The sequence below is a fragment of the Eupeodes corollae genome, chromosome 2, assembly GCF_945859685.1.
Source record: "Eupeodes corollae chromosome 2, idEupCoro1.1, whole genome shotgun sequence".
In the NCBI taxonomy this organism is placed as follows: Eukaryota; Metazoa; Arthropoda; class Insecta; order Diptera; family Syrphidae; genus Eupeodes; species Eupeodes corollae.
This window is the reverse complement of record NC_079148.1, coordinates 7,590,702-7,603,394: the sequence shown is the minus strand read 5'-3', so window position 1 is coordinate 7,603,394 and position 12,693 is coordinate 7,590,702. Positions and strand designations below refer to the sequence as shown.

General features: G+C 32.9%; 1 protein-coding gene across 8 annotated transcripts in view; it reads right to left on the bottom strand.

Moving 5' to 3' along the window:
• Window positions 1–5,383: 5,383 nt before the first annotated feature.
• The window catches only part of LOC129948554 (AP-1 complex subunit gamma-1), a 33,393-nt gene continuing 26,083 nt past the window's right edge, over window positions 5,384–12,693 (bottom strand). For 6 of the 8 annotated variants that reach the window (XM_056059627.1, XM_056059632.1, XM_056059629.1 and 3 more), the window contains 10 exons: window positions 12,141–12,158; window positions 11,645–11,901; window positions 11,199–11,583; window positions 10,931–11,141; window positions 10,714–10,852; window positions 10,382–10,646; window positions 9,932–10,315; window positions 9,709–9,849; window positions 6,208–6,315; window positions 5,384–6,114 (listed from right to left, as the gene is read on the bottom strand). In XM_056059627.1, the coding sequence (XP_055915602.1) occupies window positions 6,013–6,114; window positions 6,208–6,315; window positions 9,709–9,849; window positions 9,932–10,315; window positions 10,382–10,646; window positions 10,714–10,852; window positions 10,931–11,141; window positions 11,199–11,583; window positions 11,645–11,901; window positions 12,141–12,158 (2,010 nt within the window). In that variant the 3' untranslated portion in view covers window positions 5,384–6,012. The remainder of the gene's footprint in view (window positions 6,115–6,207; window positions 6,316–9,708; window positions 9,850–9,931; window positions 10,316–10,381; window positions 10,647–10,713; window positions 10,853–10,930; window positions 11,142–11,198; window positions 11,584–11,644; window positions 11,902–12,140; window positions 12,159–12,693) is intronic. The other 2 variants (XM_056059628.1, XM_056059631.1) reach the window with 1 other exon arrangement.

Sequence of the window (12,693 nt, the reverse complement as noted above, 5' to 3'; positions counted from 1 at the left end):
AATATTTTTTTGTTTGTAATTTTCAATTTTCTCAAGAGTAGAGGACATACAAACATCTAATTTTTATTAAAAACAAATAAGGGCAATAAATTATAAAAAAAAAACAATTTTTTTTTAAACTATGCTGTAAAAGTTTTTCTTATATAAATAATAAGGCTAGTACACAAACGTTTTTATTTAATACTTTATTCGTCTAAATGTAATTTTGTTTTTGGAGGCTCAGCACAAATTTTCTTAGTAGACTAGCCTATATGTTAAAATTTACATCTCATCGTACATAAAATTCAATGTTACCGAAGATACATTTTAATCTTAGATAAATTGTAAATGCTGCCAAACAGTCAGGTCTGAGATTTACTTAACATATTGTTTAGTTTTGACTCGATTTAAAAACAAGCTAATAGACAAAAGTGTTGGCTTAAAAAAAATTATAAAACTTAGTTGTAAGTATTACCAATAGGGAGATAGACCCCACTCCCATGGTAAAAAATGCTTGTTTTTAACTGTTCTATACAAATCCGTCATTAAACTTTGTCGCCTGAGTTATCGTACTCTCCCCGGACAATGTAATGAAACAAAAAAGACCCAAAGCAAAAATAAATCTTCATGTAGAGAGACAGCTTTAATATCATTCAACGGTTTTCGTTATCAATAGGATGTCCTACAGTCCTCGCCACAAAAGACAACAATTGGTTCTTGAGATAATCATTGTGGGGTTTTTGGTGACCAAGCTGTGTGGTTTATTATGTACGTATGTGTATGATAAAGCTTTTTAGTTTTTAACTATTTTAAGACTTTCAGGCGAATTTTTATTTAAAAACACATAATAAAAGAAACTCGTAGTTTTTGCATAGCTTTGGTGCATTTAAATTCTGAAGTAAAATGATAGGTGAGCCAATGTTTTAAACGCAAGTCATGTGGTGGAATTTCTGGTTAATAGAGTGAATTCATGAATTTAACAGGATTGTTCACTGCTTAGTCAGGATCGGCAACAATGTCGGTCGATTTGAATAATTTCTCATTGCCGGGGGTATGACTGTTGTATTTTGAAGTTAATGGCGTCAAAAACGAAATTTTCGCGGCTACCATAGCTCGTTTACGAAGTCACACATGATTAATATAATTCGCTTGTAATCTGCTTCAATCAACGCATCTTCCATATTCCAGAAATTGTCTAGAAATTTGATGCATTTTATCTCTTCATACAACAGAGTATACAATGTACACATCGAATACAAGACCATTCAACATCAACTGCAATACCTTCACTTAAATGCATACACAGAAATTAGTTCAGGTCGATCCAGCCGTTTAGTTGCAGTATAGATAAAGAACTTAGTATAGAAAAAGAACGACTGCTGCGCCATTTGCCAAGCTGATGGGAGAACTCAAAACATCCAGGGTGCCACTAAAATGCATACAAAAGTTCATTCAAATCGGTCTAACCGTTTAAGAGTATTTCAGTGACATACACACATACTTTAGAATTACATATCGCCGCCCTAATATTGGGTTGCCGTAAACGCCAAAATTCACTTTTTGAGTTTGGTATGCAGTTCTATGTTTTCGGGGTAGCTCTTTCCAAATCTTGTATCCGCTTTGCTCTATCTCTTTCCATTGCAAAGATACACAGAATGGTTTTGACGTATATCCACCCAATTCAAAAAGTTCACGTATTGTTTTGACGTAAGCGCCAAAATCTGGCATTTGCGTCAAATTTTCCATACAATTTAAGCAGATTTGTTTTTAAGAATTGTTTTGACGTACGTCTTATTGTCCTGTAACGTACGCCATCAAAATTTATAATACCTGTTTAGTATTGTTTTGACTTATGTGCCTACAATATACAAGGTAACGCTATTTAATCGTATGCACGTACGTCATTGTAAAAAATATTTTTGTTTGGTTTTGCCGTACGTGCATACAATTTTACTGTGCCCGTAAAAAGTATAAATAAGGTTCTCTTAGAAAAAAAATCAGTTGCTTCCCATTTCTTGTCGTGAAAGGACCTCATTAAAAGATCATAAAAATGAGTTCTCCAGTACCCATTATGGATGAATCCCTTCTTTCGTAAGAACTTATATTCTATAGGTACACGTATGTATGTAGGTATTAGATTTAATTTATTGTTTCTAATCTTTTAAGTTTATTGGACGAGCTAGTCCCAAATGAGATAGAGTTCAGGGAAAAAACAAATAGTGCTTCCTCAAGTTCATCGGGAGAAGACTTTGGTAAAAAAAATGAATTCATTTAGACTTTCTTTTTCTTAAATAACGTCGTTGTTTCATGTTTGTAGGGTCAGATGATAGCGTAAATGACCCTGATTATGTTGATGAACCGAATTTGCCACAACTTTTAACAGAGAGTTTAAGAAGTATGCCATCAGAGTGTGATACTTCTGGTAAATAAGATCTTATAAGAACATAAGAACTACATATACTTACATGAAATATTTTTTAATAGGAAGTGATTTGACTCCAAAAAGCTCTACTCGAAAAAGACAAAAGAATCCTGAAATGTGGAAACAGCACCTTAGAAAACGTTTGCGAGAATCTGGAAGGGAGTACATGAATATTAAAGGAACAAATATTAAGGAAAGGAAAGTGATGGAACCGTGTAAGCATACCTGTTTTCATTTGTGTACAAAAATCTTTTCTCCTGAAGTGAGACAAAGCATATTCAATTCATTTTGGAGCTTATCTGACATAGAAAAGCCAACTTTCTACTGCAAATTTGTAAAGCAAGTTCCAATTAAGCGTTGAAGAAAAATTGAATCTTCAAAAAAAAACACAAACTTTTAACTTCTATTTGGAAAAAGATAACATAATTCATCAAGTCTGCAAAAAAAATTTTTAAATACTCTCTCAATAAACGAAAAAAGAATATACTATTATTTTAATAACCTCAATAAAAACGGAAGCCACAAGTCCTACAATAAAGGAAAAAACACTAAAAAAGTGACCCTTCCCGGAAAAATAAAAGAGATTCATAATCACATTAGAAGCTTCCCTACAGTAGATTCCCATTATTGTAGGGAGAGCTCAGATAGAAAATATTTGCAGCCTCACTTAAATATCACAAAGTTGTACTCCTTGTATATTGTATAAGGAGTCTACGAATGACCCTGTCAAAGATTGCATATACCGCAAGGAGTTCAACAATGCATTTAACTTGTCTTTTTACAAGCCAAAAAAAGACCAATGCTTTTAAAGCTAAAGAAAATCCTACACGTAATGAAATTGCAGAGTTTAATGAGCATAAAGATGACAAAATATTCATGAAGACCGAAAGAGACTTAGACAGAAACAACTTGGAGCCAAAAAACTTGATAATTTGTTTTGACCTCCAGAGCGTGTTTTCTCTTCCCAAAGAAAACGCTTCCTCATTTTATTACAAACGAAAACTAAGTGTTTTTAACTTAACGGTAACAGTTTGCCCCGCCTACAAAAACCAAAAGTAACTTACTGCGCTATTTGGAGTGAAGTACATAGTGGTCGCTCTGGTGACGATATAGCCAGTGCTCTGATTAAAATATTACAGAACGTCTTGGCAGATCATCCTCATGTGGAAATTTTGACATTATGGAGTGATTCTTGTGTCCCACAAAATAAATACAAGATAATGTCAACAGCTTCAAATACGTTTCTTCACAAGTCACCTAACCTGAAAATGATATTACAAAAATTTTCTGTGCCTGGACACTCACTCATACAGGAAGTTGACTCTGAGTCAACAATAGATAAGCATCTTAAGAACATTGAGATACATAGTCCATTAGCACTTCTCAGGCAACTTAAGAACATACGCTACGAAAAGGTAACCTGAAATTAATTCAGATGCAACCATCAGATTTCAAAGCGTACTCTGCCAAAGCAAGTCTCTTAAATTTTGCAACTATGCCTTTTTCAAAAATAAAATTTATTAAGTATGAGGATCCTCACTTGTTTCAACAATCTTTTAGAACAAATGCTAGAGATGTACATTATAAATCGATTTCATTAATTAAAAAACCTACTAAAACTACTCTAGGAACACCGAAGAACTTATATAATCAAAATTTTAGTACCATTCAGAGAACAAAAACTATATCAAAGGAAAAAATTAATGATATAAAAAGTTTGTATACTTTTATATCATCAGAGGACAAGAAGTATTTTGAAGCTCTTTTCAAGCAACTGAAATAATAGTAATATTCTATTATACTTTGTAGAATCTAATGTGAATTTTTGTTTTTAAGTTATTTATTTTATTACTTAGTTATTTTTGTCGTAAGCAAAAATGTATAAAATGTTTGAAGTCATATATTTTATTTTTTATTATTTATATTCTTTTTCATCGTTTATTATAATAACGCAAGACTGTGTGCAAAACAATAACTGTGATTTTGCTGTATACAAACAAATAAATAGTTAAAAACTGTGTAGTTTTCTACTTTATGAATTTAATTACAAAATAAATATATTTTTTCATCTCAAAAACTATCTTTTTTGTTTTGAAACAAAAAAACTTGACTGTGTTTTATTTTTCATGATTTTCAATAAATACATTTTTATTAATTTATTATTGGAATGCTGTAAGTGCACAATTTTTTACGTACGTGTATGAGTAAAAGAAAATATTGAATTCAGTGGCGTATACGGCAAACTCATTTTGTAATAAATTTTAAATATTTTGAAAACAAAAAGCATTGCAGAATAATTCATTACATTTTCTGAAAGAAGATATCCGTATGAATATCGTGACAAAAAATGAAAAAATCCCAGCGGTTGGTTTTCGAGCAATTGGCATTCAAAACTTAAAATGCGATTTCCCAGAAACATTAAAATGGCGCTTACGGCAACCCAATATTAGGGCGACGATATGTATATAAAAGGAAAGAAGATAATGAAGACCTATTTTGTTTGACCTCAGGAACTCACTGTTATCTTCTGCACTTAGGACTAAAGGACACCCTGTACAATATAATTCCATGACATTTTCCTAATTTGCATAGAATATTAAAACAAAACAATACATATTTTTTTAATATAATATATATTTATATATATTTCTTCAATTTATTTTAAGTACATTAGTTCTTATGTATTTTCATTTACATCTAATTTATGTTTATATTATGGTAACTAAAAAAAAGAAGACAAAAACGTTTATAGAATTGAAAATACATGACCAAATTAAAAAATTATAATGCGAACAAACAATAACATTTAGTTATTACAAACTAATAGCATGTAATAAATTAGCAAATAGAAACATAGAAAATGTTGATAAGAAATCACGTCATTTTCCTTGACAAATCGAAAAATAAAATAAAACAAATATTTTTAAAATAATAACTTTTCAGGATTTAATAAAAAAAAAATACCAACGGGAAACGGGACGGTGTTAAGTATAAAACTTTATTTGAAGCCATTTGAATCGTTTTGTTTTATGTTTTTTTTTATTTTGTTTTTCGTTTCTTTTTTAATATATAATTTCTTTTTTGAATTCCATTCAAAAAGCGTTTATACATAATACATTTTTCTAACACAATTTTGAAATAAATAAATAATAAAAATCCGCTTTTAAAAGTAATTATAGTTGCCACTATGTGAGTGTGTCTTTTTTATTCTTCTTGTGTTTCTGTTTTTTTTTTTTTTAAAGTTGTATAGAAAAAGAAACTAAAATTTGAAAATACTAAAAAATAAATAAGGAAAAAATTAAACAAATTATTCAACAAATTTAGAAAATAAAAGAAGAAATGCTGGAATCTGTCATCTTTTTAAAAAAGTAAAACAAACATTTTTGTATAAACTTAATAACCAACACTTTTCTTTCTTACAATTCAGTTAACAATTTTTTCATTTCATAGTAATTATAGGAATAATACAAATAATAAATTTTACATTCAAATATAATTGGTTGGTTTACTTAATTGTTTATGTTGTCTGTTTGTATTTTACAAAATTGATGGTGTTGTTATTAATTCTTTTTCTTTTTTTTTAATATATATAAATTTAATTATTTTGATTTTTATTCGGGGGAATTATCGGGAAATCCAGTCACTTCCGTTTGTTCGAGTACCGGTTGACCATCTAATACATATGATATGCGTAACCTCATTCGGAGGATGGCCTAAAATAAGATTAAGCATGATGTTTATAGCATGACAAGATTCGTTTTGTGTAATGTATTCTATGCAGATGCAGATTTTTAAAATAAACTCACCTTGGACGTACTAACGACTCTCATTTCTTGGGTTATAACACCACCTGGTGCAAGTAAGGAACCCGATGGCGATAACATTTGCAGAGTAAAGCTCCTAGGAACTGCAGCCTGTAAGACACGAGAAGAATACATTTTGTTTTTAAAAAAAACAAGCCACATTTATTTCAACACAAATACTGAAGGCGTACAGTTGAGGTCAAAAAAATAGCACGGAAGTGAAATTTAAATTATTTTGAAGTTTTGTGGAAGAAGATCCCAAAAATTCAAAACTAAATTCTAAGTACATATCAAAAGGGTTTACTATATGCTTTGCTTAGGAGGTCTTATGAGAGTTCCGCAAATAATAAGTGTATAGATCACACACAATATATTATTTAGCAGAGGCTTGACGGCTTGAGTTTTTAATTTTATTTTGATACACTCAACCCAGGTTAGGTTAGGTTAAAGTGGCTGTCCAAGATGGAAACGGACACACTTAGGCCAGTTTAATGGCCCATTGTGATACCACATGATTTCTGAGGCTTCCTCCTAAGTTCAATGGAACATTTTGAGTCCTTTTTTAGATCGTTTAGATCGTTAAAGAAGAATTCTCCAAGATAATTCTTGCGTTTTCAAGCCAGAGCAGGGCATGTACAGAGAAGATGAAGAATTGTTTCCTCCTCTTCCATACAGCTTCTGCAAGTCATTTGAGAATACACATAGTCGCGTGGCGTGCTTTCCTATCAGAGATAGCAAGCACCTTAGACGTTTTAAATCCAGTGTTGCCCAGATGGTTTGTGTGACCTGACATGTGGTGATGTTGTTCCACCAGGTGCCTGCCCTCCTCAGAACGTCTTGCATTACTAACAGTTTCCAAGAAGCGATTGGTATGCCTGTATGTGCCAAACGTGGTAGGATGGGCTGCACTGTACCGTTCCTGGCGAGTTCATCTGCCTTACAGTTACCTGAAATGTCTATATGGCCCAGCACGCAGCAAAGATGAATATTAATCTCCATTAGAGATGATCGACAGTTATGGACTGTTGTAGAGTTTGTAGAGACGAAGTCCAGAGATTTGATAGCGGCCTGGCTATCAGAGAAAATACTTATATCACGTTTTCTTTGAGCCAAGACAAGACTTCCTTTATCGCCAAAAGTTGCGCCTGGAACAACTCTACAATGATTGGGAAAGTGGAATGAGACACTTAATTTCAGTCTTTCAGAGTACACACCTCCACCAACCCCTTCTTTTGTTTTTGAACGATCTGTATAAAAACTGCTCAACCTAAGAGTTATAAAAACTTACATGTTCAATACGAGCCAATACGAGGTCAATGTCAACTTTCTTTAAATACCTATATTAATTGAATACATTTGGCGATCAGCAAATATTTATAGATATGGCACAGACGAACATGGAACTATAGCAGAACAGTTTCAAAATTCTATTCGGTTAAGTCCTTCACATAGGAACTCAGAATTGCTTACTCAATCATAGATCACGTCATTGCATTTACTTTAGAATATTTTGGACTCATTACTGTCTAGAAATAAAAACTATACGCTTTTGTTGTTGATTTAAAAGCGAAATTTGAAACAATGGTGGATCTAAGTGCGTTGATTATTATTTATTTTTATTATTTAGATTCGGAATGTCATGCAAATTCTATGGAATTTTTACATGTGATGGAATTTGGTCGCGAACTTGATTAAGTCTTAAATAATGGTTTTCAAGAGAAGGGGAGGAAGATCTATGACAAATGAACAAGTGCAGTACAACAACGAAAGAATAGAAGTGGTTAAGTAAGATAAATACCAGAGAGTTTAATTTACTCAGAATATAAAATTGGAGAGGTTTTTTACGTAAACAAAATTGGCGAAGGCAGAAAACCGCCTTTAATGCCTTTGCCTAAAAGGAGCAATTGGAAAGTGTTTGAATCATTATCTCAATCAGTACCTATTGTTTTACATGGCTCAAGTGTGGGAAGCGAAGAAGTAATTACTTTCAAAAAACTTTTTCGATTTTTTATGTCAAAGAAAATATCGCATTCCTACAAGCTAGAACAATGTTTATCATCACTTTCAATGAAGACGATTAAACTTCAAGTTAAATACATGCCAAATAATAAGTTACCAATAAAAACGGCGCTACAAGACTTACGACGTAAAGAATAGATCGATCTTACAGAGGAGACAGCTTTCCAAAACTTGAGACAGAAGTACAGAAGAGAAGAAGTATAAAATTTTCAGCAGACGTTTGCTATAAGCTAACTACTTTCTTAAAATTCTGATGTCTTAAAAAGGTGAACTTTTGAACTTTAACTCGAACTCGAGAAGATTTACCGCTACATTGTGAGATGAGTATTCTGGCAGAATATGAGGATGTCTTACCTTTTTTTGAAGGTGCCTCGAAACAAGAAAACACAAACTGGGTACTGAATACAATGATAATGTTCTGTGGTGCTATTTTCTGACAGCAGCTTGAATTTTTTAAACTTTGTAGTTAAATTTTTCAGGTCAACTAATATTTCCTTAAACAAAAACTTGTAAAGAACACGATCAGCTCATGGATTTTTCAACAACTGAAAACAAATTATCTATATTTAATATTATAAATGCGAAAATAACTCTGTCTGTCTTTCCGTTACTCAATCACACCTAAACTACTGAACCAATTTGCATGAAATTTGGTATGGAGATATTTTGATACCCGAGGAAGAACATAGGCAACTTTTAACCCCGGGAAAATGACGCATCCCCACTACTGAACCGATTTAAATGAAATTTGGTAAGGAGGTAGTTTGAGACTTAAGAAAGGACATGAGTTACTTTTGACATCGGGAAAACAACGCATTTTCATGGGAAAATTTAAGTTCGCTGTCTGATAACTCTGTTTCGGCAGAGGCGCGGGCGAGTTTGCAGGGGTCACACGCGGCAGAGTACCCCATAGAGTTTCTTAATTTTTTCAAGTTTTTTCTTTTCATAAGTTGAGATTAAAGGTTGGTGTTTTAGTCCTGTTAATGAGAAATCTTGACTCAACTAGGAGGAAATATTATAAAAGCTATAATCATGACTGGAACACCAAAAGAAACAAATGTTTTAATTTCAAGCATTACAATAATTCCAACCGAAAGCAGCATTTGCAATAACAATAAATAAAGTTTAGTGGCAAACGCTGAAAGTTGCAGGTGTAAATTTGAAAAAAAAAACAACAGTTTTTCCCATGGACAATTATATGTACGAGCTCACGAGTCTTAAATCCAGAAAATCGTTACGTTCTGGCCAAGGAAGGAGAAAAACGTTGTATATAAAAATGTATTGCAGTAACCTATCTTCTTCTTAAAATATATTAACCTAACCTTACCTAACCTATAACAATCACACTTAGTATGGCCTCATCGTATCTCGGACCAATTCAAGCATACGTATACAGCTCAGGTTTTTTCATACTACTATTAAAAAAAAAACTATGTAATGCAGACGAAGTCGCGGGTAAAAGCTAGTAATTTATATTTTACATACCTGAAACAGATACTGTTCGATTGTACTCAATGAACTGTTTGTTGTTGTCATAAAAATCTGCATACAATCGTTTCCTTTAACCGGAACTAGTTGAACTAAAATACCATTTTTATCTAAAGCCGTTAGTTTAGGTCCTTGAGGCTAGAAGAGAACAACAAAAAATACATACAGTTTAAAATTCAAAAATATTAAAATAAAGAAGCATTGATCTTTTTTTATATACCGTTACACTTGTCGTTGTCGCTGTCAAATCATTTAAAAGCGAATTTGACATAATATTAGATTCTATAATCGATGGAGCAGTCAAATTAAGTCCACCACCTCCAAGGGTTGATATATCATTGCCATTAGTTGATGGTGATGTTATCATTCCACTTCCGCCACCATCCACCATTCCCATTATATTCATATTTTGAACAGGAGCTGCTGGTGTTGGCGCTGACATATCCAATCCACCAAGTAAATCCAATAGATCTTGGTTGTTTGAGGTTTCTGTGGCCAGTGATGCAACGACATTGGCATTCTTTGTGTTTTTCTTTTGCACTGTTGATGCATTCGAAAGTTCTGTACCTAAATCACTTCCACCCAAAAGGTCCAAAAGAATGTTCTAGAATAAAATGTGTACTCTTAATACTTGTTTGTCTTTAAATTCAATTTGAAATTATATTCTTACCGATTGATCACCTAAGGCAGGCATTGAAACTGTATTGTTTTCTGCCTCCTCAACACCATTTTCGATTAGATCAGGATTATTCTCATCATATGTACCGCCGCCGTTTTGTGTTGCAATTCGACTTATCTGCATTGGTGGCATCTTTTCGAGCAACGCCGGACGAAGATGATTATGGGAACCGAATAGTTGAGTGAATTCAACTCCTCTTTGTTGAAGATCAACGTTCAAGTGGCTACCAAATGATTGAATTAGGCTTTGGATTTCACTAAAAGTATACAACAAAAAAAACTGTCTTCATTTCTGGAATTGTATTTTATTTTTGTTTATCTTACTCTTGACAGTGATGCAATCGAGTGCTGAGTTTCGCTAGCGCCACTAACGCATACTGCTTGCTTGTAGTCGACACTTGAGCTGATGTCAAGAACTTGTGATACAAAGCAATAATATCTGCTTCAGTGGGGCGTTCTATTTCTATAAAAATTTTACACAAATTTTCAGTTAAAAACAATCAAAAAATTAATTGAACTCATCAAATATATTTAGACTCACCATCTTCAGAAGCTCCATACATGAAAAGGTCTCCATACTCTCCAATTGCCCATACCGCCACTTGCAGAAGTGGCTGCTTATCCTCACAATGATTGCTCACTTGTAGTGATTCCCAGAAGCGATTAGTTATATAAGTTTGCTCAGCAACAGGGCTACTTGATACCAGTTGGATCGTTGATGAGACCACATCATCGCGCACATAATTTCCAGCCTGCAAAAAAATCCCTTAAAAAATGTCCATTCAACAAAATAAACCAATTTAGTGTACCGCAATTAAAACACTCAATTGAGTATCTAAATGCCATCGAGTTGTTGGTGAATATCTCTCAGCCGATAGAATCATCCCGGAACTGCATTGTGCCTTGAATTCGGGATCAGCTTTCTCAAGGAACAAAAGCAGTTCCTTGGTCATTGTTCTTATATTTTGACCATTGATCAGAGCAAATGATAGCTCCATGGCTCGACGACGAATCGAAACGTCGGGATCCTTCAGACATTCAAGTATTGTTGTGCGATGTCTTTGCACAGCCGAGGTGTCTGCGTGTACGGTACGCAGCAAAGTATTCAAAGCAACATAGCGAATGTTTTTATCCGAATTCAATAGAAAACGTCCCAATATATTGACAGCCAATACTCGAAGTCCTCCTTCAGAACTGAGAACAATTCAAACAATTAATATACATTTTCTATAGTTTTTCAAAAGCTAATAGTTACCGAATATCCATGATTGAGAGAACAGTTTCATAAAGAATAGTATTACCAACATTTTTACTAGTTTCTGTATTTGTGGCTACTTGTGCCAAAATATCGTTCATCGCCTCCGACGCATCTGGATCGTTATGCCCAAGAATCCTCAGCAGTCGCAAAATTTTCACTTGCAAAAATGGATCACTTACTCCACTGACATCGTGTTCGGGGGAATAACCGCCGAGTATAAGATTTTTCAATATTCGCACCAAATTTGGGACAATCTAAACAAGAATTATACAAAACGAAATTAAAATTTCAAATTTCCACATCCCCAAACATTCAAACTAACAAAAGTTGTGCTTTTAATAGCTTCATCTATCTAGGGCATTCATTATTCAATCATATATAATAATTATACAAATATATAATCTAATAAGTTATTATATTCTAGCACTCCAAAAAATGAAATAAAAAAAAAGAAGAAGAAAAATGTTCAAGCCAACTGGCAAATTTGGCATACCTCTCGATTTCCGCTATCCTGGCAAGCAACATACAAATTTGGGTATAATTGGAAGAATTAGCTATTTTAATGCTTATTGAATAATTTTAATGCATAAATTAAAAAATGTGAAATTATAAAACCAAAATTATTAAGTTGTTATTTTTTTTAATAATAATAATATAATGTCCTTATTTACAATTATTGTGCACATGCACATTACAAATAATATAAAGTACATAATAATGCAACTACAGTAAAATGATTTTGTTGATTTATTTGTTTGTTTTGTAGTTGGCGTGGGTAAGATTGTTTCAAACTATAAGTTTCTAAAAGTAATACTGCTATCATCAAAAATATGTAAGAAAAAGAGAACAATGATAATGTTATTTTACCCTTTACTTCAGCATCAACTTTTTTCTTATCCTGAAAATTTTGGGAACCCAAGAACACCAAATCGACACCCACCATCTTTTCATCGATTTCAAGGCCGCATATGACAGCATCTACAGGGACGAGCTGTATAGAGCCATGTCTAGTTTTGGCATCCCTGCCAAACTCGTCCGTTTGTGCA